At 41.3% G+C, this 27,292-nt stretch overlaps 1 protein-coding gene across 2 annotated transcripts; it reads right to left on the bottom strand.

The window, feature by feature from the left end:
• Positions 1-451: 451 nt before the first annotated feature.
• Positions 452-27,279, bottom strand: ehmt1a (euchromatic histone-lysine N-methyltransferase 1a). 2 transcript variants are annotated; one of them, XM_044110619.1, is made up of 23 exons: positions 27,190-27,279; positions 25,777-26,159; positions 15,803-15,929; positions 14,909-14,991; positions 14,092-14,302; positions 13,877-14,013; positions 11,518-11,661; positions 10,903-11,201; positions 10,735-10,803; positions 10,559-10,647; positions 10,154-10,260; positions 9,366-9,488; positions 8,169-8,270; positions 7,964-8,068; positions 6,624-6,778; positions 4,885-5,052; positions 4,273-4,417; positions 4,112-4,189; positions 3,343-3,458; positions 2,242-2,328; positions 2,054-2,132; positions 1,638-1,813; positions 452-1,567 (listed from the first exon to the last, which is right to left on the bottom strand). In XM_044110619.1, exons 2-23 carry the CDS (start codon positions 26,155-26,157, stop codon positions 1,471-1,473), a joined length of 3,078 nt encoding a protein of 1,025 aa, XP_043966554.1. In that variant the 5' UTR covers positions 26,158-26,159; positions 27,190-27,279; the 3' UTR covers positions 452-1,470. The 2 variants fall into 2 exon arrangements, with proteins under 2 accessions (XP_043966554.1, XP_043966553.1); XM_044110618.1 differs by lacking the exon at positions 27,190-27,279 and having other exon boundaries at positions 25,777-26,193.
• Positions 27,280-27,292: the final 13 nt, after the last annotated feature.

Genomic DNA, 27,292 nt, shown 5'->3' on the forward strand with positions numbered 1-27,292 from the left:
GAGAAACCGACTTAAAAAGGCCTCCTGACAGACTGGACAGTTTTACAAGGAACAGTGGAGCCATAAAGAGACCACACACACTCTGCAGTCACCCCTTTAAATCCCCATACGGACTTAAAGGGGTGAATATTTATGCAATCACATATTTTATGTCGCATTTGTCTTTTTTATATTTATAAATCAGTTTTAAATTTGACAAAAAATAATAATAATTACAACTGATTTGTAAAAGTCATAAAGGGTAAAAAACCCAAAAAACTCCAGTGTTTAATATCTTATTCATAAGCCAGTGGATTAAAGTAATCTAAAATGCCCCCAAACAGTTTGATGCAGGAGACATAATCCATTTACCAGTGGTGGGAATAATTACTGCTCCTCTTCTTCTCTGAATTTTTTATTTTTTTTAAAAAAGACAAGTCATTGGAGGGATCAGTGAACAGTAAACACAGTGGGAGCATCAGGATTGTTTTTATTGCAGTCAGAAAAAGAGAAATATCAGACTTTTTTCCTCAAGGTAACAATAAGACAACGATTTATAAAAATGAAAACGAATTTGGGTTCACTACTCTATGCTTTCACCTCAGACTTCTGCTACAGTTCTCACCAGTCCCTTCACTATTCATGTTAAACAGCTTCAGACAGAACAAAATCGGCTGCAGTCACATGAGTGACATCCAGACCTTTGGAAATGACCAGATTCAGAATATCTTCTTTGTCAGAAGTTGATCTGAGGGCTTCTGCAATTCTACCTTGAACATTAATTATTAAACACTGAAATCTCCCACAATAAGAATGGAGTTATTATCAAAATAAATTACAGACAGCAGTTTTGGAAAGTCAGTAAAAAAACATGACAAATATTTAAAAAACTTCACAACAGAAAGACCTTGAACAAGTTAAGATTTCCCTGGTGCTTTCTTACATATTGAAAACTCATTCAACATTGGTGCGTTTAGCCTCTGCATCCAAATCAGAAGTTCTGAAGCACATGAACATCTAAAAATGTTAAGACACCAAGGACCAAGGTTTGATAACTCCTGCTCAGAGACTTTCACAGTGGATGGGAGGTGACAGTTTCATCGTTTTAACATTGACGTCTCAAGACAAAAAAAAAAAGCGTGTTGTACGAAAAATGTGTTTAAAAAAAAATTTGGTTTCACTGCAAGTTTAATGAAGCACAGAGAGCAATAAAGTAGAAACACAACCATCATACTTATCAATAAGATAAATGCAAAAAGAAAAAGCAACAGCACAGAACTTTAGTGCAAACCAGAATACAACTTCACTACAGGAGGAGCACACACTCAGCACAACTGAGTGGTTGTGCTGAGATGGACTTTATGGACAGGGAACTAAGACGAATCCTAAAACAACATCAACTCATTTTCCAAGCCAAACCGAGGACGGTCCATAATTCTGTAGTTCTGACTGCTCCATCAGTTGCTGGATGGAGGTGAAATGGATCAGCTTCTATCTGCCTGCAGCTGAGTGATGGCACTGGGGAGAACCACACAGGCAGCTGAAGAACTTGCTTTTCACCCTCCAGTAGTTGTCACCATAGTCCATCCTACAGACAAAATCATTATTATCCAAGAATGCCAGAGGGAGCCGAGGACAGGATTTTAGCAGAAACTCACCCGATCTGTTCTCCAGCTTTGATGGGTCTACTGGAGAAGAAGGCTATTCTTGGGAAGCGCTGGTCTTGGTGCACGGTGAAGACCCTCACAGCTATCAGGTTGGGCTCACACATATGGTTGATGAAACGGCCGATGTTGCCGTAGAGCCTGGCATCGATGCAATATGGCTCCCCTACCTAAATAAGACCATGGCCCAACAGCATCACAGTCACATGACTTTCCTTGTTCTAAATGGAGAATCATTGTGGAGAGTGATGTTCTCTAGACAGAGAACATAAAATGTATATGTTCTCTAGCATTGCTCCACTAGAAAATATTATGCTGTAGACAAAAGATGCATGGAAGCAGGAAATGTTTCCAGGGTTCAGCATCCCTAATGTGTGGGCCTCCTATCAACATGTCTACATGTAGTTCACCTTATTGTCCAAGGTGAAGAGGAAAGAGTCGTTCTCTCTCTTGTCAGCCTCAGAATTACTGATGATCTCTCCAACGTACCTGTTAAAGTATCCAGAAGCAGAGCTTAGCATGCTGCAGCTCTACAGCATTGTGTGTTAGCAGTATAGTAATGGATTTAATTATGTCTCCTCTGTCAGCGTCTCCTCACTCGCAAATGAATGTTCCTTGTGGGACGTCTTGAACGGTCCTCACTCCCCAGCCCATCTTCTCTGTCTTGTAGAGCTTCAGGCGGACTCTGGAACAAACAACATCAACGCACTTCATGTCATCATGTTGGTGGGAGGGAAGCGGATATCAGGATTCTAATCTGCCTCCTCACTCGGTCAAAGCTTTCAATCTGTTTTTGGTTTTTTAAAGTAACATACCAGATCTTTGTAAATCATACAGCAATACCACAGCACAAAAATACAACTGTTCCTGCACACAACTGCTTGTGAACTAAGTGTTTTGTTATTGGAAAGTTTTATTCAAATGAAACAAGAGTTTTTGTCTAATTTACAAAAACTACATACAAAATCTGTAAGAGACAAAAGCCCTTTGTTGTCCTGGCTTGTTTGCTTTGTGGCCTGTCAATTTGAAGAGGGTAAAAAGTGTTGAAATAAATAATTATTTGAATGTGTGATTAACAAAATAAAATTGAAAACATAAAAAATTTTACACAACATAATTAATTATATGTGCCACAAATAAAAGAGTAACTTCATTTCACAATAAAATGAATTATTTCACAATCTGATGAATTATTTCATGTTCCTCTGCTGCAGCACATAATAAATTGATTTAATCTGTCAGCAGGAGGAACTGAGACTGAGCATGATCCTCTGTTCTGAACAGAGAGGATGGTGGCACCAGATGTGGAGGATCTGCAGGAAGCTGACTAGAGATATTTTGCATCTGGTTGAACAAGAAGGAGTCTTGCATAATCACTGGATTATGTGACTGAAAAAAAAAAAAAAAAAAAAACTTTCTGGAAGTTTTTTCTGCTCTTTAGAAACATCCATCCATTTTCTATACACCCTTTGTCCCTAATGGGGTCGGGAGGGTTGCTGGTGCCTATCTCCAGCTAACGTTCCGGGCGAGAGGCGGGGTTCACCCTGGACAGGTCGCCAGTCTGTCGCTCTTTAGAAACATATCAAACATTTCTGAAGAACTCAGTCAACATGCATTTGAAGCACCAGGACAGAGGCAAACTACACTGAGCTGTTGGGGAATTCTACATGCAGCAAACTTTCTGAGAGGACAGTTCCACCTGAGTCCGTTCTGCACCACACGGTTCCGACACGTCCTCCAGCAGGAGCAGGCATGGTTACACTCAAAAAGCACAGGAGGCTCCCACTGACAGAAGTCCAGAGGCAGCCGACCCTCCTGCAAAAACACACAATACTTACTACAGGTGACTGACAGAAAGCTAAATTAATATGTGCATATTCACAGTGGAATCACAGATCACGTTCAATTGATCTATAAACATGGATTATGAGATCTGGATAAAAAACTTGCAATAATATCTCATATATTACTGTTTGTTTATATTTACATATGTTTAAACAATGGTGTCTCCAGCACAATAAATGCTTAGAAATTAGATCTGATCAGGTTGTGAATAAAAATGGATCCCGACATTTGACTCGAGGTAAATTTAAACCCAATTCAGGACATTTCTAGTAAATTAACAATTATGTTTAAAGACAACTTTCATTGGTACCCTAATGTTTTTTCTGAATCTGTAGTACTTTTGAAGGAAAAATTAAACAAATACTTTTTTCCTAGGATTATATAAATATTTGACATTTATAGATAAAAGACCATTTTTGTGATCTTTCTGCATTGTAGGCTCAGAATAGATGTAGCGAGACAAACTGCCCTCGCAAATCCCATCAGCTAACATATTAAAACAAAAAGCAAATACAGAAATTGTTTTTCCTCATCTGCAAATAGTAGATAACAGCAACACTTTTCATATGGGATATCAGGTGTGTGTGTGTGGGGGGGATGCGTGTGTGTGTGTTTGGACTTACACTGTCATACCAACATCGCAGACTGAGCTGGCCACACATGCAGGAGCTGGATGAGCAGTCATCTGTACAGCTGCAGTGCTTAGTGACAAAATACATTCATATCCATGAGGAGCTCCACAAGTCATAAAGCTTAGACTTCACAGGTAGAGATCTAGACTCACCTGCAGATGGGTGATGTCCTTGTCTATGTTCAGTGATGAGCTGAGGCAGCTGTCTGGTATATATTTAAAGTTATCAGGACATGGTTCACTGTCAACACCATTAACACAGCTGATAGGGACCGCCTCATATCCCCGGGATATGTCCCTTCAAGAAGAAAAGAAATGTTGGACCTTGTTAACATCTGAGAGGTAAAATAAAATCATTCAGGAATCGGTTTCGCAAAGGCTCCCTATTCTCAAAAACTAGAGATTTTCCTAAGCCGCACGGACAGCTAAGGCACACAGCATAAAGAGACGTCTAATTAGCTAAGTGGGGACAAATCAATAAACAGTCAATAGCGATCTTATGCTGGGAACCTGGCTCAGCAAAAAGGAAGGAAGTGGAAACCTGGTTGTGCAAAAAGGAAGTTCTAATATCATCTTTCAAGCTCAAATAATATGCTTCTAGTTTTCTACTAGAAAACCCGAAGAAAAACTACTGAATAAGAAACAAAATAATAAGGCTTGGAAATCTTCAATGTTGGGAAATATATTAACCTCATTGTCAGACTTTCTGGGCTTAGAAATTGAAGCCAATTTAGGTCTTGTTATGGATTCAGTTTTGGTGTCTACCTGCTTAGCTGCCTCTCTCCTTGACAGTCCCGTTCTCTCCTGGCATCAGTAAGTCTTTTGTTGGTGTTGAGAGCCGTCCACACCTTGGAGCCGCTCACACTCAGGGACATCGCTGTGTCACCTTCCTTGTTTTTCTGAGAAACATCTGCCCCATGACACAAAAACAACCTGCAGTCCATAAAATAAAAAACATGTTGTAACTCTGGTGGCTCTCTTAACAATATACACTGTAAATGCTTACAGTACTTACTTCATTTCCCCCCCCCCCCCCAAGAACAAAATGAACCTTTCTATGTCTCTGTTATACACATATACACACATGAAAATGTGTGTATCTTCGGACATGATAATCCTAAGAGGCTTCTTGATGTCATCAGAACATCACTCCTCTATTAACCCTTCAACTTTTTTTATCAGCATTTCACCAAGAAGTAGCTTGTATAATGAGCTCAGCAGATCTGCAATTCCACCAGGTGTTTGCTAATTGCTGCTGGCTAGTCTGAAGGAGCTGGGTAGGGCAGGACGCTCTGGGAAGCAAAACGCTTGGAGGCTCCAAGGAAGAGCTGCATCTTAAAGTTAGGTCTACTGAGGCGTTCTCCACAGCTGAATGGTTGTTATGGAGTTTAAAGGATTTATCAAACATGTATGAAAGAATCAAGGCAACACTCCAGGTATGTTTCTGATGAGGGAATAACATCATAACACGATGTAAAACTCTTAAAGTCGATTTTACATAATAATGGACCTTTAAGAAATGCAACATAAAGGAGACTTCCCAATTAATGGAGTCATAAACCTGACGCTCTCAGTATTTCCCAATTAATGAGTCCACAAAACAAACTTAAAAAAAACTAGACCAGATCCCCCTGAAAAGATAAAAACAATAGATGTAACCTGTCCACAAATACAACAAAGAGCAAAAGAGTAAAAATGGTGACTCTACTCCAACAGTCCAGGGTTTCCCCCAAAACACTTTCTAAGTCCAGAGCTGGGGCAGTCATCCAGCCAGCCACCATGTTTTTGTTTAAAGTTGACAGGAAATTTGAAATGATCACTTGATAGTCATGCATTATCGGATGACTGGAAGATTAATGCCAAAACAAAACAATAAAGTCTTATAAAACACTTTACTGCTTTTTTAAAAAAAGGGAATAATTAAAAAATAATTACAATAAATAAACAATGCTAAGCCTGGTGGGGACACAAGTAAAGCCTGGTGGCCCGCCAGGCTTATAATACACTCCAGTTCACTCAAGGTCTAGCCACATCCTAAACTCCTTAACTGTCTAAGAAGCAATATGCAAATTTACAAGAGGGCCTTAGTACACTGTCTAATATAACAAATTCTTATGCATGAGAGTTTATTTACTGGTAAATAATCAATTGATTCAAATAAATTTAAATTATGATAGGAGATATAAACTTAATTTATCCTAAAGGTGTGAATGAATTAAAACTGAATTTAGGCTTCTACAAGTATTATAAAATAAGTAAAACATAAGTAAAGCATATCAATTTAATACAAAATACCTTTTTGTGTTACAAATGTAAGACAATTTGATATTTTATGTGATGTTTGGTAACCATAGGAGCATTTACTTAATTGTATAATTTCCTTGAAAGTGAGAGGGAGCTCCTCAGACACAGCCCGTGTCCATAACGACCTCATTACTGATCCTTTCACACCTATGAAGGACTACAGAATCTAGCAGACATTAGACTGTAGGATACACACTCACGTAACACACTGTAGGTGATTCTCTCTGGCAGCGATGTGAAGTGGTGTGTCACCATGAATGCTGATGGCGTTCAGGTCGCAGCCAGCCTCCAGCAGCGCCTGGGCGACGTCGTCACAGCCTGACAGAGCCGCCCAGTGCAGACAGACGTTTTCCTCCTGCACATAGCACACGCTAGACGTCAGCACAACAAAGTTCACAAATATAATACTAATACTAATCAGTACACTGGACCGGGGATCCTCAAACCCAGGCCTTGAGGGCAGGTGTCCAGCAGGTTCTAGATGTATCTTCAACACATCTGAATCAAATAAAGTGGTCATTAGCAGGACTCTGGAGAGCTTGGCTGCACTGAGGAAATAATTCAGATATTTGATTTTAGTGTGTGTAACCAGGGACACATCCAAACGTTGCAGGACACCAGTCCTCAAGGCTTGGATTTAAGAACCACTGCACCAGCTGAGCTCTGCAGACAAAGTTTCACCCTCAACCAAAACTGGTTTTAAATGATTCCATGTGTCCCACAGAGACAGTGAGTGTCACTGCTGTTCTCATGGCAGGTGACACAGATTAACCTCCTCTCTGTTCCAGGATGAATACAGTCCAGGCTAGTACCACAACTGCTGTACCACAAGCGCTTTGATACCATCTAGTGGTCACACTGTGAACAACTCCTGCTTCATGTAAGCAAAAGTGCACACCAGGTTGACTTCATTAAAGCTAGATGTTATCATCTAGCTTTACTGAGTTTATACTCAGTAAATTGTCTGATTCTTAGCTTGGTTGTGCAATTGTTAAAATATATAAAGATTTACTGATGTCTTCCACAACTGATATATAAGAATAGGCAATGTGTGACCATAATTTGAAGCATTTTGTTCTGATTTGGGGTCTGAAGCGTTTCAGCAACATTATACAACTGAGGAATGGGCAAGGTTTACATCATTAATTAGTAATATATGTAATTAGTGGACAATTGTAGAAATAGTAAATTATGTGCATTTATTTGCATTGTAGGACACTGAGTAAAGAAATAATTTCAGCTTATGAAAAATAAAAAATAAATACTTCAGCATTACTTTGGATGGTAAAGGTTGCTGACCACTGGCATTAGCATACTCAGGTCATCATTAGCAGTGCTTGTGCATTGTTTTCTGTCATCATTAACTGACCTAGATGCATAATGGACAATAAGTAATTACATTTACATGAATTAAATGTAGTTAAATTACATTTACTCCAAAACACCTGAGCACCAGTGTTGTAGTACCTAACATGTCAACATTAAATGCCAGTGAAATGCTACTCTACCCTAACACACTAGTGGTGTGTTAGTAACTTACCTTGTCTCTGATGTTGACATCAGCTCCTTTCCTCAGAAACAGATGCACCAGTTCTTTGTGCTTGTGTTCGATTGCCCAGGTGATGGCCGTCCACCCCCCATTATCCTGAACAGACAGAAGCAAATAAACTCATGTCAAGATTTTTCACACACACGTGTGTATGTGATCCCAGTGCTTAGTATATGAAGATTATGCACATTTTTACCTGACAGTTGATGTATTTGGATGCCTTGCTAAGCAGATGGTCGACAACATCATAATGTCCCAGTTTAGCAGCCAGATGCAGGCAGGTGAAACCCATGATATCCTGGGATAACATTATGATTCACATTGAACAAAACAACATGGATGCCATCATGGTCTGAAAACTCTTTGTTGTACTTGTCTCTAGCCTTCCTCACTTAAAACTATGTATTACATAAGACGGGATCTACTGAAATATGATCTGTTTGAAAATGTTTGCTGTCTAATCTTGTCTTTTACAAATGGCGTTTCAGTATTAAATACTCTTAGGCTCATTTAAAAGTATCAGTTTTCAGCCAGATTTGGAAAACAACTCATTTATATCTTTCAGTAATCACTGATAACTCTAACCCATATTCCCTTCACATGCTTATCTCAATGTAACTTCACCTTCGTTCACACAAAGCAAAAAATACAAGAGCACTAATATTAGAACCTAGGTCAGTTCTTCTGCAGGAGTTAAGAGAAGAAGCGCGGTAGACTAGAGCAGACACATTAAGTACACTAAGCTAAAATATAGATGGAGCAAGAAATGTGAATTATGGGAGAGGACTGTGTACACTGGGGTTCTCAAGACACACAAAGATGAAGCAATCAGTTTTGTGGTCAGAACACCTTCAGTGAGGCCTTTAATAGGCAGTCTGCAGCTCTAGGTGATGATGCTCTAAAAAAAAATATTTTTAACTGTCCCCAGCAGTTGGCACTTCCTGATGTTAGCACTGTGTTAAAACAGAATATTTCTGAAAAACTTAACACCCTGTTGCTTTGCTGAGTTAAATGGTAAAAATGAGGTTTTAGCCTCTTCATATCAGTTTTAGTGATTATATGGAAACAACAAAAATAAAAACTAGAAAGTCTGAACAAAAATATGTTTTTGCCACCATTAAAAAAAAAAAAAAAACATGTCTCACATGTGGTTGGAAGAAGGCTTTGATGCAAAGCTGTCTTATTAGGAGGGGGATTTTTCTAGACTATAGTTGTCCATCAGACATACAGTACAGACCAAAAGTTCTGTACTGTACTGTATTCAAATGCACATTAACATTAATTGAAAAAACAGCAGAGTTCAGAATAAATAAACCAAAGAGGCAGAGTGTAGTACAAGTACACAAAAGATGAAGATGTCAGGCAGGCGGTAAGTGGGTGCCCAATGTCCCACCTTGTGGCCAACTGTAGCTCCGGCTCTGACCAGGTACTTCACTGTGTCCAGATGGTTGTTTTCGCAGGCCGCCATGAGAGGTGTTCTGTGCTCCTCATCGAACATCTCCAGGTTGGCCCCAGCCTTTAACCACACAGGGACACAAAATCCATCATCATCTCTCCCAGAGAGGCAACAGCTCTGGGTTCTCAGCCCTCAACAGCTATGGACTCAGGAAAGTTTTATGCAACATAAAACTCCCAACATGATCTGGGAGTAGTTTAAAAAGCATTAAAAACTTGACAAAATATGATTCTAAGCATTTTGCGATAGATTTAGGTAGTGGTTAGAAAAGATATTCTACGATAAATCTGAATAGAAATACCGGCTTTATGGCAGACATAAAGTAACAAAAGGATGTAAAATAGCTTTCAGAATACAGAATCCTCTGAATCCAGAAACCTGCTGTTTATTATCGCCCTCTGGTGGTACGATCTGATGTAACATCATCAGTGAGGGAATAATGAGAGACAAAGTGGGTCACTTTGACCTCAGTCAGAAAGGCTGGAGAAAACTCTGGACTTTCTCCAGTAACTAATTAAATTAACTTTACACCACAGTAGCTCTGTTGTGAAGTGTTAAACTGGATCTGGAAACAGAACTTACTAAACCTGTTTTACAGAAAAACCAGTGCCAAAATACAACAGATGAGTTTTCCTGACAGGTAAGACATAATTTTAAGACTTCTCATATTTCTCCCTTTAGAGATCCACCAGTTTGGTTCTGCATTGAGCCCTGTATTGTTTTACCTGGACCAGCATGTGGCAGATCTCCTGGTGACCCTCAGCAGCTGCTGCATGAAGAGCGGTGCGCTTTTGGTGTCCCTCCATCAAGAAGTTTGGGTCCTTTCCATCAACTGGAGAAAACTATCATTAGGCTTACATGGACGTTTCAAAGCATGTACTGCTGATTAAAGTACATAATAACCACTTGTACAAAGTAACACCTAGGATCTGTGCAGACAGCCTGGCTTATAGGAAAGTGTAAATGTGAACTTATAATAGCACCTGCTCATGAATTATCAAAAAATATCCTAAGCCAAGCAGGAAGTTGAACAATTTCATATATGAACTGTTCCACTCCTGCATCCTAATGTTTCTAAAGATTTAGGAAATGTAAGGTGCCAAAGTGGATGTGTAGCAAACTGGAGTTACCAAGAAGCTGAATGACCATCTGTAGGTCTCCTTGCTTTGCCGAGACGTAAAGCTGCCTGGCAGGACCCTTCGCTTTCTTCCGCTTTAAGCTAAAAGAAAAACCAAGCCTTGAACAGTCATTCCTGCAAAAGCAGAACCTGTAAGCTCTTCATTTTAGCATTTTTTTGCAATCTTACTTCTCGTCATCCAATGACATGAGGATGGTCTCCAGTGACTCTTTACAATGTACAGCTTCTTCCTTGACCCTTGAACAACAAACATTAGCTGTGGGTCTGTGTTGTAAAAGAGTGGAATGGCCCTTTAAATGACTCACTGTATATCCCAGACACAAAGGACAGCGTTACCTCATTTGGCTCTCCTCCCTACTCCTCTGAGGCTGGCTGCTCTTCTTCGCCCTAAGGATCTGAGGTACAGCGGGGGAAGTCGGAACAGAAGGCAGAGTGGCGACAGCAGGAAGTAAAGGTCCAGGCTTTGTTCTGGGTATGGAGGGTGACAGATCTGGCTTTGGGAACATGACCTCCGTTGCCCCACTAGCGTCCTCTCCACAGTGGGGGCAAAACCTACGCTCATTCAGGATGGAGGCACAGTCCCGGTGGAAGCGGTGGGAAATGCTGCTGTACGGCCGGCACTCCATGAAGGAACCCTGAGAAGCGAGCAGAAACCATGGAAACGTGGTCAAGTTTTAATCTCTAATTACTTCAGGTTTTCATACTTGTTGGGTCATGCTAGACATTTCATTAACTTCTAATCATGGGTTAGTTGTGTCTACTTTATGAACATGTCTGATAGGAATGTGATCTGGGGGTGAACCACTGAAGCTTTGATGGCAGAGAAAAATTATAGCAGGTCTTCAAGTCAGCAGCTTACTGTCAGGAGATTTATTTGTAATATGGTCTGCCACTTTCATAAAATAATGAGAAACATTTATTTATGAACTAGCAAGTTTTATTTCTTCCTACCAGCCTGCAGAACAGCCCACAGCCAGGGCAGCACTGATGCTTGACCATGCCGGCTCGGTGGTCCTCGCACAAAACCAGCAGGTGGACGGTGTTGGAGGGTCGCATTAACTCTGGCTTCACCACCGGCCTCTGGCAGCGACTCACCTGGGAAGAAACAATTAAACAACAGGTTTGCAGCACAATAGCATCATGCGACTTCCAGCGAGCCGTAACCTATACACGGAGCTGTGACTTCTTATTCTTAGGATTCCACCTGTCAGGAGAGGAATGACTAGTTCAAGGTATTCAGATGAACAGGTTCTCTCCAGATTCTGGGATGAGATATTTTTGTAAAGAAACAATTAATCCACAAAGCTGCCTGTGCTGTTTGAGAATTCTAATACGTATTTTTACCTACAGAGTGCAATTTTGTAAATATGACAAATATTCTACATGTACCACAATTTCCTCCATGAAACGACTCACTACAGCTTTTGATTAAAAAGTCTGACTTCAGTTGATCCTATATTACTCACATAAATCAAATCAGCTGCAAAGAAACATGGAGTTCTCTCACACACTGACAGCATATTCATCTGCAGATTTAAACCAAATGAAAGTACTTTGCAGCAACAAATCTAAACAGACTTTTCTGAGCCGCAGTGAATCAGTAAGAAACACTTGGAACATGATATGTAAAACCTTACAAACTTCAAAACAATAGTGGGGTCAGGAGGTGTTGGTGTCTATCTCTAGCTAACGTTCCGGGCGAGAGGCAGGGTAAACCTGGACAGGTCACCAGTCTGTCGCAGGGCAACACAGAGACATACAGGACACACAACCACACACACACACACTCACAGCTAGGGAGAATTTAGAGAGACCAATGAACAATTTGTTTTCAGAAAACATTTAAAAAACAGCTGATGGTCTATTTATCAAGACCCACTTAAAATTTAAAGGAGCAGTATTATGTGTTTTCTGGCACATAGTGCCATTTTATGTGTCAGACCAGTAACTATGTTACCCTCAGTTGTTAAATGTTGTACATATTCAACATCACTTAAACAAAATTGGATTCTGACTATTTGAAATTGGGATTCTGCTCTTTCCAACACTCCCACTTTCTGCATCACAATATTTCTCTATTAAGCAGTGTACAACCGTTCTCGGGAGTGTTGGACAGACAAGAAGCTCTCATGAGCTCAGCAGACTCACAGTTCCACCAGGTGTTTACTAATTGCTGCTGCTGCTAGTCTGAAAGTGCTGAGTGGGGGAGTTGCGGGGTAATGGTGAACTGTGGCTGGAAGCTGGAGCTCTGGGGAGGAGCGGTGCTCTGACAGCAGGTGCTCAAGCACCCCTAAATGGTTGCCACGGGAGATTAATAGATTCCTCAAAAAATGCATAAAAGAATCAAAGCCACACTCCAGATATTTTTTTGATGAAGGAATACCAGCTAGAAAAGCAAAGTATAGATTAAAAAAACCTTTTGTCATACTAAAGTAAAATGAGCCGCTCTGAGCTTCATAAGTTGATAAAAGGCTTGATTGAACCTATCTGTAACCATCCATTTCTCCCGAGGTATAAACATGAGGCGAAAGAGGCCCGTTTCTTTTAAGCACTGGCAACCAGCCTTGACTAGGACCCAAATTCATATAAAAAATACAACTGTTAGAGGCATAAAGTGGATTTGTAGGGTCACTAATTCTCCATAAAAATGATTAAATCAGGGACTTTTTCTGTATGCAAGACACTTATAAAAAGACCCAAGTCAAAATGATTTACCTACTACAAAAAACATATATTTATTCATAAGTATTTATGAGAGTTCTTTATATGTTTCATTATATATGAAAGTGATACTTTTTTGCCCTCTTACTTGGTCCAGGTCCCCTACTCATTTTTATCCTCTTTCTAAAGTTTAAGAGAAAAACTGAAGGCTAAACACTGGAGGTAACTCGCTGTCTAGACAATTAGCTCCACTTAGCACAAAGTCCCTTCTTCTTTTGTATTATAATTGCGGTAAGCAAACAACTAAAGGAAACATTACCACCACCAACTGATAAGGGTTCTCTGTATATCAATCAAGTGACAGGATGATGTCTATTTTTCTTTAATGTCATGCAGTGTACCCACAGTACCTTTGCAATCGACTGGTAGGTTGCAATCAACATATTGAGCATCCCTGCATTCGATTATCTAACTGTTAGTTTGAGAGTTATCTATATGAATCCCACCATCACAAATGTAAACAGAACCATATGTTTGGCTCGCATGAGCCCTAGATTGGACTTTCTAGCAACAGATGGGATTTTAGTGAAACAAACGATGAATGGCCATTTAGAATTATTGGCTTTTAATTTAGGTGTTTTATTGTTACCATTCCATCTGAGCTCTCCATGGCCATGCAGGTCTGACTCCGGGTAGAAAAGCTCCCTCCGCTGCTGGGAGTCTCCATACGACAACAGCACAGCGGTAGCTCCTCTGCCAGGTCTGTTTCCTTCTCCTCAGCCTCTCCTGCAGCGCCACAGAACATTATCAGATCACTAAAGTTCAGGGAGTGAGGCTCATTCCAGAAAATCATTCAGTGTCTACCTGAAAGAAAGGGGGAGAGTAGCTCTTCCTGAGCTTTCAGGTTCAGACAGTCCAGAGCCAGCTCTGTGTATTCAACATGGCCGTCTTCTGAAGATATTTTCCTCTTCTCTGTAGCCGTCTGTTCTCCAGCGTTTACAGTCTTGTGCTCTGTTACTGACTTGCCAGCTGAAGCAGGTAAATTCTTCTTCACATTTGCTTTTGGCTTTTCTTTCTATGGGAAAACAGAAATGAAACTAATTTATCTAATCAGCATCCAATTGAACTACAGTTAGTAAACCATTACAAAGTAAAACATCGAATCCTGAAAGACAAAGACCTGCATCAACTTTATATCAACACACAAGCAACTCCCCAAATATTTAGACATTTATCTCTGTTTTCTTACATTTAATTTGAAGAAAGCCCAATTAACTGTCCACCAATGATTATTAAATAACATCCCCATGAATAATGAAACAAAATCATTTTCTCCTGTCTAAATGAGCCACTATATTCCTTCAGATGTCAGGACATCAAACACTATATAGCTTTGATTCTATGGGTTCCAGTACACATCAGCAGCATCCGACTATGCAAAATAAACACAACCATGTTATTTTCTACCCAACAGCTCTCTCTGGCCCAGTCTGTTGAGCTGTGTGTGTTTTAAGGTAAAATGGAGTTCTATTCAGAAGCATTAACACTTCAGATGAAGCTGCATAAACCTGAAGTCCAGAGCTCTCAGCACCCTCAGTGGGTTAAAGGAGGCAAGTAAGGCGTGTTAATCAACACAGTGGTGCTGCCTATGTCCCCTCAGTTAGCAGCAAGTGGAACCTGCCTTCTCCAATCGTTTAACTGTCTTTGCTTTCTTCTTTGGAACAAGGCTGTACGTTCCCATCCTCCTCTTCTTCTTCTTCACAGCTAGAAGAACAAATATAAGGTCTGGCATTACTATTTTTAGATAAACAAAATGACAACTGCACCAGTTTTATTTTATGAGATACTGTATGTGTACATACTGTCTATATGTAGATACTATGTCAAAACATTACAGAGCAAATCCTGTTTGCAATGAGATCAAAATGTGAAACACACTGCAGCAGTTTCCAATACTTTTTGGTTGGGAGACAGAACCAAAAAAATTCCAATTATAAAAAGATCTACCATCTTTTTGTATATATATTTCCACGATTGCTTGTTGTTATAACTGTTGTTGTTTAGATCTTATTAATGTTCAGCGTCTTGAAAAGCACTTTATAAATAAAATGTATTTATCACTAAAAGAACTAGTGACCTGTCCAGGGTGACCCCGCCTCTCACCCTGGAGACCAGCACCCTCCTGACCCCAATGGGATAAGAATGTAAGAAAATGAATGAATGAATGAATGAATGAATGAATGAATGAATGAATGAATGAATGAATGAATGAATGAATGTTTAATCACCATAACATGATTTTTTTTCCTAAACTTATTGAAAGATAAAAAATACTAAAATCAAAATCTGTATATTTGTGGACTGTAGGAATTCTGTACTTACATTGACCCCCTGCTGCTCACCATCTCTCACTAAGAAGTGAATTCTGTCTGTCTGTCAATCAGCAGTCCCTATTTATTCTTATCCAGAGCTACCTAAGAACATACTCTGCATGCAGCAGTCTGAAATAAATAAAGACTCTCAAAAAAAAAAACAAAAAAAAAACCCTGCAAACAGGGACAAAAGATCAACTAACCCATTTGAGCTTTGACTGCAGTGGACACACCCCTCCCTTTGGCTGTGTGGTTTTGCTCAGCAGTAGATGCTGGTTGAGATGACATTGAGTCCTTAGCAACAGGCTTTGGTGTCTTTTGGCCAGAAGTCTAAGAGAAAACAGGCATGACCTTCCATTAAATGAATGAGAGAAATAAGGCAAGAACAATATATATATGTATTTATGACGTGCGGTCAGGGGAGGCAGGTGAGGCGGAACCTCATGGAAGAATAATATAATGATAAGAAATTGATATTTTCACCCTGTGTTTTGTACCTTAAAGTATTTATTTTTCATTTAGCTTAACCAATTTTGATTATTTTTGTCTTCAAAACTGCTGAATTCTCGCAATTTCCCATTCAAACGCTCGTTAGGGAAGCTGGTGAGCTGAGCCTCACCTGGGATTGCGCAACCTCTCGCTAACTGCACGAGAGCATGTTCCTCCTGTCTGTATGTCTCCAATAAAATGGTTAAAAAATATTTAATATATGAACAGATTTTCCATAATTTAACTTATGTAAATGATGTACAGTGCTTTTGTCATCAACTGTGTGTGTAACGTGTTTCGTGTGCTGAGGAGTGATCAGAAACGGCAGAGAAAAGATTCGAGATGAGGCAGGCAGTTCTCCTGCCTCGTGGCAGGGGGCGCTCATGATGCCAGACATTCTGATTCCACAACTGCAGAGCAAGACACAGTAACAGTAAGCTAGCCATACAGTAAAGTCAAGTGCAGCATATATTTATAGTCTCCTCTTACCACAGCAATCACTTATTACTAACAAAATAAACATTAAGCCTAAAACCATTCTACTGCAACAGCCTGAATGTTCTGCTCTTTGTGTGGGAAATATTTGAGTGGGCGTTCTTTATGTGGCGTTGTCAGTTGCTATGGTAACGAGTCAGCACGTAGCTGCGCTAATACAGAGAGCGAGAAAGTGGTTTTGAGATGTACTGTACGGTTTTTCCTTTGCTGTGGAGCACAGCACGAAATTAATAATATCTACATGTCCAAGTTTGATTAACGGAATTATTCCACCGCGGCTATGGATGGCATGTAGAAGAACTGTCTTTTTGCCTTCCAGCGTTGTCTGCATGCGGGAAATTTCCTTATGTAAACAATAACATGCAGGGGGTCTATATTTGTAAGTCTGATTTTGAGAGGAGCCAGTTGAGGTGGCTTGGGGATCTGGTGCCTCCTGGACACCTTCCTGGTGAGGTGTTCCAGGCACTCCCACCATGAGGAGGCCCCGGGGAACACCCAGAACATGCTGGAGGGACTATGTTTCGGCTGGCCAGGGAACCCCCTGGGATACCTCGGAAGAGCTGGAACAAGTGGCTGGGAAGAGGGAAGTCTGGGCCTCCCTTCTGAAGCTGCTTCTCCCGTGGCCCAACCCCGGATAACCGTAAGAAAATGGATGATTAAGTCAGTGCCTCACCAGCTATTAACCTCACCGCACGTCACTGATTATATATATATGTAACGGATATTAGATACAAAAGTTGAAATTCTTGCTAAAATGTATTTGGTAAACATCTTTGTATATATTTTATAACTGCCTTGGGATGAGTGGTGTTTGGCGCCCCCTACTGGTTACCTATAAATAGGAGGGGAAACCGGAAATTCCACACAGACGGTTTTGCGCTCTTGTGTGGTAAGTCATCGGGTCTGGTTCTCCTCTAACTTATTTTTGTGGTCTTGTTCGGGGACTGAGTTGGAGTGTTGTTGCAGTGCACGGAGAACAGGTGGACTAGTAGGGGAGGTTGACGGGATGTTTTTGTCGACCACTCATTCCAGGTAAAAGTGTAAATAATTTGATGTGTCAGTTATGTTTGTCAGTTTGTCAGTTATGTTTGTCAGTTTGTCAGTTGTATTAGCCTGTTTGTCAGTTATGTTTGCCTATTTGTTAGTTTGTTTATTAACTGTTTTCATGACAACATGGCCGTTATTTTCTGTTAAGCACTAGAGGGTGCTATTTAGTAATTTAATGATTAATTTTGATTGCTATCTGTGTTTGTTTTTCTAGATTGTTTTGTTTATAGAAGAAAGATGAAATTGTATGGGATTTATATTAAAGATGTATTATTAAGTATAATCACTATACGATCGCATGTTATAGAGAAAATATGTTGATAAACTTCATTGTAATAATCATTTGACACAGACGGTTTTGCACTCTTATGTGTACACAGAGAACAGGTGGACTAGTAGGGGAGGCTGATGAGATGTTTTTGTCGACCACTCATTGCAGGTTGTAAAATAAACCACTTACAATCCAACCCACTGTCCACGCGAGTCTGTATGACAGGACCGGTAAAAAGGAAGCTGTTACATTGGTGCCGTGACCTTGGACTTCAATCAAGCTCATCGAACCTGTGACCGTCCTGTCTGCTACATCGGTTTTTGAAGACATCAGTTCACATTGTGTATGGGTTCATGTTCACAGCTGACACAGTAGCATTATAGTGCAGTGTAAAGCTATTTCTATACACTGAGAACCTTTATGTGCCATTAGAGTAATATACTACACAAATTGTTTTGATTTGTTTTGTTTATTATTCGTTTATTCCAAGTTGGTGATTTTATTTCCTATTGTGTTTTAGATTCTGAAAATTTTTTTTCATTTGTTAAACTCCTGAACAATGTCTAATCAAAGTAACCACTGTTGGTATAGCACACCCATTAGTATTGGTAGAGGAAGAGGTGTGCTTGCTCCCATTCCTTTTTCTGTTGATAGTCCTGCTCCTAGTGGTCTTATGGCCTCATTAGATGAAATTCCTAGTGCTAGAGTCCATAATCCTGTTGACTGTTATACCAGAACACCTATGCCTAATATCACACCAACACCGAACCCTACTAGTGACAGTTCTGAGTGTGTAACTGCCCAGATGAAATCTGTTATCCAAGAGATAGGACATCAGCTTGCTGACAGCATCATTTCACGCATGCAGCCACATAACACAGTTGCTCCCAGTTCTACAGCCACACAAACTGTAGCGAGCATTGTGGGTCAGTCCGGTTGTGTATCTGATGTATCGCAGGTTCAAGTTGTCATGCAGAGAAAAGTCAAAGAACCTCCATGTTTTGCAGGTAATGGCTCAGACTCCATTACAGTGCATGACTGGGAAGATCAGATGAGAACATTCATTAGGAAAAGTAATGTTAAGATTGAAGAGCAGGCTGATGAAATTCTTATGCATCTGAGGGGAAAGGCTAAGGACGTAGTTAAGTTTGGGATTAGAAATAGTAACATTAACATTACTGCTCACCCTGACATGATTTTTAGTCTCCTCAGAAAACACTTCAGCTCTACTAAGTACTCTGCTGTCCCCTTAGCTGACTTTTATTCGACCCTTCCCAAAGACCACGAAGACCCATATGACTACTGGCTGAGACTAAACAGAGCAGCTGACTTCGCCTCTGACTGCCTGAGAGAACAGGGCAAATTATTTGAAAACCCTGAGATGGAGGTGACACGTATGTTTATTAGAAATTGTCCCTGTAAAGACCTGACTCTCACTTTCAGGTCCAAAACTATTGATAAGTGGTCAGCGTGTGAAGTCCTGGAGGTGCTGAATGAGTACCATGCTGAGGTGAGCTGTAAAGAAACTTCCCCAGTGCACCACGAGAAGACAGTGGACATTAAAGTGCACAAAGCAGAGGTAGGCCATGGCTTGGTCCCTACACACAACAGTCAGGAGTACTCCCAGACACACAGCCCTCAGTGTGTCTCCCTGACAGATGTAATGTTCATGTTAGAGAAGGTTCTGCTGCATGGAGCCTCTGATCAATCACATGTAAGAAGCGAACTCCACCCAGGCGACCTGTAGACAATACAGACAAAATTGATGGTTTCACAATTAAACCATGCATTATTTGCAAAGCTGACAACCACAGTGCCTTGTCACATTGCCGAGAAAATAGGCTCTGTTTCAAGTGTTATGCTCCAGGCCATTCACGCCACAACTGCCCAACTAAAAGAGCTGCCCCAGAGCATCAGGAAAACTGACTGGTCTGCACACAAGGGAGGACAGTGCAGATGAACTCAATAAGCCTCCCATCAGTAATGAGTCTCCAGAAATCCAAGATAATGCATCCCTCTATGAGTTGTACAGTAGTACGTTAATCCCATCCAAGAAACTGATATTCCAGGGATCCCAAAGAATAGCAGAAACTAACAGCCTGTTCTACACACCTGTGTCTGTACAGAATGGCCTCACCCTCAAAGCACTGTTAGACAGTGGTTCAATGGCTTGTACAATAAATGAGTCCTCTGTTCAGTCCCTTTTACAGCAGTGTCCTGACATAACGAAAAGCACAGCTGAAGATTATGTCATTATAGGCTGTGGTGGACAACAGGTTTTCCCCAAAGACATGTATGACCTTGATGTCATGGTTTATGGATGCAGGATGATAATTCCAACAATGGTTGTTCCAGGCCAGACAGAACAGATGATTCTTGGCAGCAATGCCATAAAACACATTCTAACCCAACTAAAGAACACTGACAGCTACTGGAGACTAGTTTATGCACCCAACAATGGCCAGACACCTGACCACTGCCAATTTCTGTCACTACTATCCAATACAGAACGTTGGAGGGGTGATTGCATTCCAGATAAAGTAGGGACAGTGAAAGTCAAGAGTTGTGTGACCCTGAAACCACGGAGTGAACACCTTGTCTGGAGCAAGTTACCTGAGTCAGCAGTGATGTCGGCAGGCAGTACAGTGATTGTTGAACCAACACGGTCTAAAGCTAGGCCAAGAGACATCCTTGTTGGCAGAGTTGTCACTCCTCTTTGGGGAGATCGATGGGTGCCTGTTAGAGTCATCAATCCTACAGACAGAGTTGTAGTACTGAGAAGAAATGCCAAATTAGCAGATGTGTCTCCATGTATTGCAGTTGAAGACCTACCAAAAGCTGACAAGATTGAGTGTAATATGCAGCGTGTACAGAGTGAAGTTGTGCAGCCAAGGTCAGAGGAGGACATGATGCATACACTGAAGACTCTGGGTCTGCAAGACATTGACCTGAAATCATGTGAAGTGCCACTGCAGTGGAAAGACAAGCTCCTTGACCTCATTGTGCAGCATGAGTCGATCTTCTCCCGTCACAAGATGGATTGTGGAGAAGCTAAGGGGTTCGTTCACCGCATCCATCTTGTCGATGACAAGCCATTCCGTTTACCTTACAGACGCATACCACCAAGCCAGTATGAGAAACTGAGAATGACTCTGAATGAAATGGAAGAGAGAGGCATTATCCAGAAGTCAAACAGTGAGTATGCATCTGCACTCGTTCTGGTATGGAAACCAAATGGTGACCTCAGAGTCTGCACTGACTTCAGATGGCTCAACGCGAGAACTGTGAAGGATGCTTACCCACTTCCACATCAAGCTGATGCTTTGGCTGCCCTTGGTGGTAATGCGTTCTTCTCAACGATGGACCTGACATCAGGCTTTTATAATATCCCTCTTCACCCTGATGACAAAAAATATACAGCATTCTCATCCCCATTTGGATTACATGAATATAACCGCCTTCCTCAAGGTCTGTGCAATAGTCCAGCTACATTCATGAGGATGATGATGTCCATATTCGGTGATGAGAACTTCACAAGCCTATTGTGCTACCTCGATGATCTGATGGTTTTTGCACCTACAGAGGAAACCGCACTCCATCGCCTACACATGGTTTTCTCCCGCCTTAAAGAACACAATCTTAAACTCGCACCCAAGAAGTGCTTCTTCCTAAGGCGGACTGTGAAGTTTCTTGGGCATGTCATCAGTGACAATGGTGTCCAAACAGACCCTGAGAAAGTGAAGGCCATAAATGACATCCAAGTCACTGACCTCATGCAGCCTGATGGAAAAACACCTTGCCCTAGCAAAATCAGATCTTATCTAGGCATGGTGATGTATTATCAAAGCTTCATTGAGGCATGTTCTGCAAAGGCAAAACCACTGTTTAAACTAACAGCTGGACTGGATGCTCAAAACAAACACAAAAGAGGTCGCAAACCTCTCAAAAAGAAAGGTCATGTGAAGTTGACACCTGCTGATTGGACAGATGCATGCCAGACTGCTTTTGAAACACTGAAACATGACCTCATGACAAGAGTCACTCTAGCACACCCAGATTTCAAGGCCCCATTCATTCTGGCTGTCGACGCATCCTTTGATGGGATTGGAGCTGTCCTGTCACAACTACCACCTGGTGGAACAGTGGCCAGGCCAGTTGCCTTTGCAAGTAAAACTCTTTCATCCTCTCAACTGAACTACCCTGCACACCGCCTTGAATTTCTTGCCTTGAAATGGGCAGTATGTGACAAATTCAGCCATTGGTTGAAGGGCAGACACTTCACCATATGGACTGACAATAATCCATTGACATATATTCTGACCAAACCCAGACTTGACGCGTGTGAACAGCGGTGGGTGGCAAAGCTTGCTGCATATGATTTTGACCTAAAATACATCCCTGGCCCAAAGAACATTGTTGCAGACGCCTTGAGCCGTGAGCCATTTGTCCAATCATGTGTGGGTCATCGCCTCATAAATGAGCCATATACCTCGCTGTTGGACCAGGTCAACAGTGTGAATGACAGACTCGTACAGGATGTCTTCAGAGTGTCCAACAACTGTCAAGCTGTTGTAGATGATAGTAGTGAGATGCCAAATGAGACAGTTCAAGATACAGTTCCACCAAACAAAAAAGGCACAGTCTCAGCAGATGAAGTTGCTGCCATCCTCAATGTTCAGTCCAGCGGAGGTGTGAGTCATATGATGGGAACTGGTGTTGACCCCAATTTTCTGCTGGATGAAAACCAGTCATCTTCATTCCCACAGAGCCAGCTTATCAATTGGCAGGAGTCTGACAACACAATCAGCAGAGCCATGTACTATGTACAGAGACATAGAAGACCTACCAAACGTGAAAGGGCTAATGAATCACGAAGCGTGATTAAGCTACTGAAACACTGGACCAGACTCACCATACAGAATGGCATGCTGTACAAGGCAAGGAAAGATCCTCACATGAATAAGAAAATCCTCCAGTTCATAGTACCTGACTCAATGAAGCAGAAAGTTCTCCATGGTCTCCATGATGCAGCGGGTCACCAAGGCCAGCACCGTACCTTGTCCCTGGCAAGGCAAAGATTTTTCTGGAGTGGTATGGGCCATGATATAATGAACTATGTTCGGTCCTGCCAGCGCTGCATTGTAGGGAAGACACCGGAACCACACAGCCGTGCGCTACTTCAAAACATAGTCACTACTGAGCCTATGGAATTAGTCTGCATAGACTTTTGGACTGCTGAGCAAGGGAACAAGTCTGTGGATGTTCTAGTTGTGACTGATCATTTCTCCAAGATGGCACACGCCTTTCCCTGCAAGAATCAGACTGCCAAGGAAGTTGCGTCGTCTCTGGAACAACTTCTTTCTCATTTATGGGTTTCCTCCGATACATTCTGACCAAGGGGCCAACTTTGAGAGCAAGCTAATCAAAGAGCTTCTAGAGATGGCTGGGATACAGAAATCCCATACAACCCCTTATCACCCCATGGGGAATGGTATCGCAGAGATTCAACAGGACTCTGGGAGACATGATCAGATCCCTTCCCCCTCAGCCAAAAGCAAAGTGGCCACAAATACTGCAGCTACTAACCTTCTGCTATAACTGCACAGAGCATGAGACAACAGGGTTCGCACCATTCTACCTGGTGTTTGGAAGGATCCCTCGTCTACCTGTTGATGTGATGTTTCAACATGCCCTCACCAATGATATTGTTGTCAACTACTCAGACTTTGTTTCTCACCTAAAGAAAGATCTACACGAGGCTGCTCAGATTGTGCAGAAAAACAGTCTCAAGGAACAGACTCGCCATGCCAATCTATACAACCGCAAGTTCAAGGGATCACCTCTCGTCATTGGAGACAGAGTACTGATCGCCAACAGAGGAGTGCCAGGAAAACGCAAGATTGCAGACAAGTGGGAATCTACCCCTTATGAGGTCATATCAGTGAAGCCTGATATCAATGTCTACAAAGTTAAGGATGTCCTAACGGGCAGAGAGAGAGTTGTCCACAGAAATCTGCTACTCTCTGTAAGCTTCTTGCCATGTGAGAGTGCTGGAGACCATGAATCTGACAGTACTGCTGCTATGCATGGAAGTGGTCTATATCCAGATGTACCTGATGTAATGGAGGACAGTGATGTCCGCACAGTCAATTGGCTGATGCAGTCTGGCGATGATGGAACCCATTCAGATGATGACGACTCACTTGACCGGGAATCCTGTGCCATCCAGTCTGACTCTCTCTCAGTTGTTACATCCAGTCCAACCAGTCACCCGATTCCTGTCCACAATATTGGCCACTCAACAGTCGATGATATAAAAGATCCAAAACATTGCCCAGACATGGTAATAACCCCTACCAACTCTGTCCATCCAGACGTGCCCTCTCCTGACATTGACACCCCTGTGACAGCTACTCCAGACGGTGACTGTTCAGACACTGCCCTTCCAGACTCCTTAACCCAGACTGTTTCCACACAGCTGGACCGTCGTATTCTTAGGGACCGTAGTTCCATTAGGCCCCCCAGACGTCTTATTTGTGAGATGAACAATCAAACAGTAGATGAGACTTCTTTATCTGCCGTATCTGTTAGTTCCCTGATTCAGTTTTTTTCAAATGCATTTTCAGTTTAAGTAACAGAGTTAGGACAGTATTAAGCATTGAAGTGCTTGAGTAGTACTTTTAGGATCACAGGAACATTGTTTACATTTCAGAGGCGTAATGGGCACCTTTGAGTCTGTGTTTAGCTAGGAGTTTGATCGCCTCCTTTCTTTACATACTCCTTTTTGGGAGAGTTTTTACACTGACAAGTATACATAGTTTTGTTCCTAGTGTTGCACACTTTCTTTTTGCTTTCCCCTTGGTACACACATTTTTTAATTTGTTTATTTGTTTTTGTTTTGTTCGATCCGAAATATTACTTTTCATATTTAGCAGAATTTCAGGGGGGTGTATGTAACGGATATTAGATACAAAAGTTGAAATTCTTGCTAAAATGTATTTGGTAAACATCTTTGTATATATTTTATAACTGCCTTGGGATGAGTGGTGTTTGGCGCCCCCTACTGGTTACCTATAAATAGGAGGGGAAACCGGAAATTCCACACAGACGGTTTTGCGCTCTTGTGTGGTAAGTCATCGGGTCTGGTTCTCCTCTAACTTATTTTTGTGGTCTTGTTCGGGGACTGAGTTGGAGTGTTGTTGCAGTGCACGGAGAACAGGTGGACTAGTAGGGGAGGTTGACGGGATGTTTTTGTCGACCACTCATTCCAGGTAAAAGTGTAAATAATTTGATGTGTCAGTTATGTTTGTCAGTTTGTCAGTTATGTTTGTCAGTTTGTCAGTTGTATTAGCCTGTTTGTCAGTTATGTTTGCCTATTTGTTAGTTTGTTTATTAACTGTTTTCATGACAACATGGCCGTTATTTTCTGTTAAGCACTAGAGGGTGCTATTTAGTAATTTAATGATTAATTTTGATTGCTATCTGTGTTTGTTTTTCTAGATTGTTTTGTTTATAGAAGAAAGATGAAATTGTATGGGATTTATATTAAAGATGTATTATTAAGTATAATCACTATACGATCGCATGTTATAGAGAAAATATGTTGATAAACTTCATTGTAATAATCATTTGACACAGACGGTTTTGCACTCTTATGTGTACACAGAGAACAGGTGGACTAGTAGGGGAGGCTGATGAGATGTTTTTGTCGACCACTCATTGCAGGTTGTAAAATAAACCACTTACAATCCAACCCACTGTCCACGCGAGTCTGTATGACAGGACCGGTAAAAAGGAAGCTGTTACATATATATATATACACACACACTAATTCACAGCTGAATACTTTTGGACATCGCAGTAATAATGTCTTGCCTTGCTAAGAGAACCTGACTGCTCTGCCTTTTCCACTTGCTGAGCCTGTGCTGAAGATGCAGATGGAATCAGCTGCTCTGACTTTTCAGCAGTAGCAGCTGGAGGAAACCGTTCTCCAACAACTTCAGCAGTCAGTCGTCCAGCTGCGGCCAGAAACAGGCTGCTACGAGCTGGAGGCGCTTTCCCAAAAGCTGTGCCCACAGGTTTTCTCTGCAAAGCAGCATCATTGTTGATTATGGGTGACATGTGGAAAGGAGTCACTGTGAAACCAGTCCTTTGATTGCTTTTAGGTTCTTGTCCTTTAGTAGCTTTGGGTGTTCTAGAAGCAGGACTAGAGGATCTCGCTGGACCAGGGGACACATGATTTCTGTCAAGCTCCATGGCTGTGAAGAGAAAGCACATTTACTTTGTTATTTTGAACATGACAGGTCACAGACAATAATCTATTTCAAGAAGAAAGAAATGAATCAATCAAAACAAAAATTATCACTTCTAGATTATCTTTTCTTAGATTTACAGCAAACGTATATTACATTTCAATTAGTGGGTCAGCACTGTGAAATATGACCATTAAATAAAACAAGAACCTACAGCATGTTTAAAGCACATAATTAACTTCATTCATTTTTTGAAAGTTAAGAGTAATCTGATCGGAATAATCTTTTTGTGGAATCGAAAATTACAACTCATATAAGGGAACCTGATGATGATGATAATGAATACTTTATAAATCCCCAAGGGGAGATTCATTCCTGTGGCAGACATTATCATCTAGAAAAACTTTATTAATATTAAAATTATTGCTCTTTTTGAGGGAGGTCGGTATCGCTCGAGAAATTCTAGCGGTACCAGTACAGACCCTGTTTTCACCAGTTTATCATTTTTGTACCGATTCTAATTTCTTTTCATTCGCCCCGTTAGTTGCACATTATTCCCATTTGACCCAGCGATAACTTAAGCAGTCCCACATATCACCGCGGCCCCTGTTTCACTAAAGACTAGTTAATGCAAAGGATGAGATGTAGGAGTCACAAGTTTGAAAGAGGCAACCAAACAATGGCTGCCATCTTTGTTTTGATTCAGTAGGAAGCAGGGGAGCAACTTCGGGAAGCAGCAAACAAATAACCTTGTTATATTGAACGAATTGGTTTTCCATCCGTACAGTGAGAGGACGAAAACGGTCTCTAATGCTACTTTAAAAACTCGCAGGGTTTTTAAACCGCTTCTTTATAAAAACACTAAACAATGTGCGCTTCGCTCCGTAAAGGCATGCAGAGAGAACCAGGCGAAACTCTCGCTGAAGGGGCTCTAGTCTAAGCAGAAGTCCCCGGTAGAAAACTACAAAAAAAGTAGACAAAACACATCAGCAGCTGTTAAACATGAAAAGTTCAAGCAGGAAAAGTTCCAACTTACCAGGCGAAGAGAGAAGCAGCGCTGGGCCCACACCAGGTATGGAATGCCTGAAGGGTCATAATTCGCGCAATTTCCCCAGAAAATCTTGGACAGAATATTTATG

This window comes from Gambusia affinis, linkage group LG03 (genome assembly GCF_019740435.1).
Source record: "Gambusia affinis linkage group LG03, SWU_Gaff_1.0, whole genome shotgun sequence".
NCBI lineage: Eukaryota > Metazoa > Chordata > Actinopteri > Cyprinodontiformes > Poeciliidae > Gambusia > Gambusia affinis.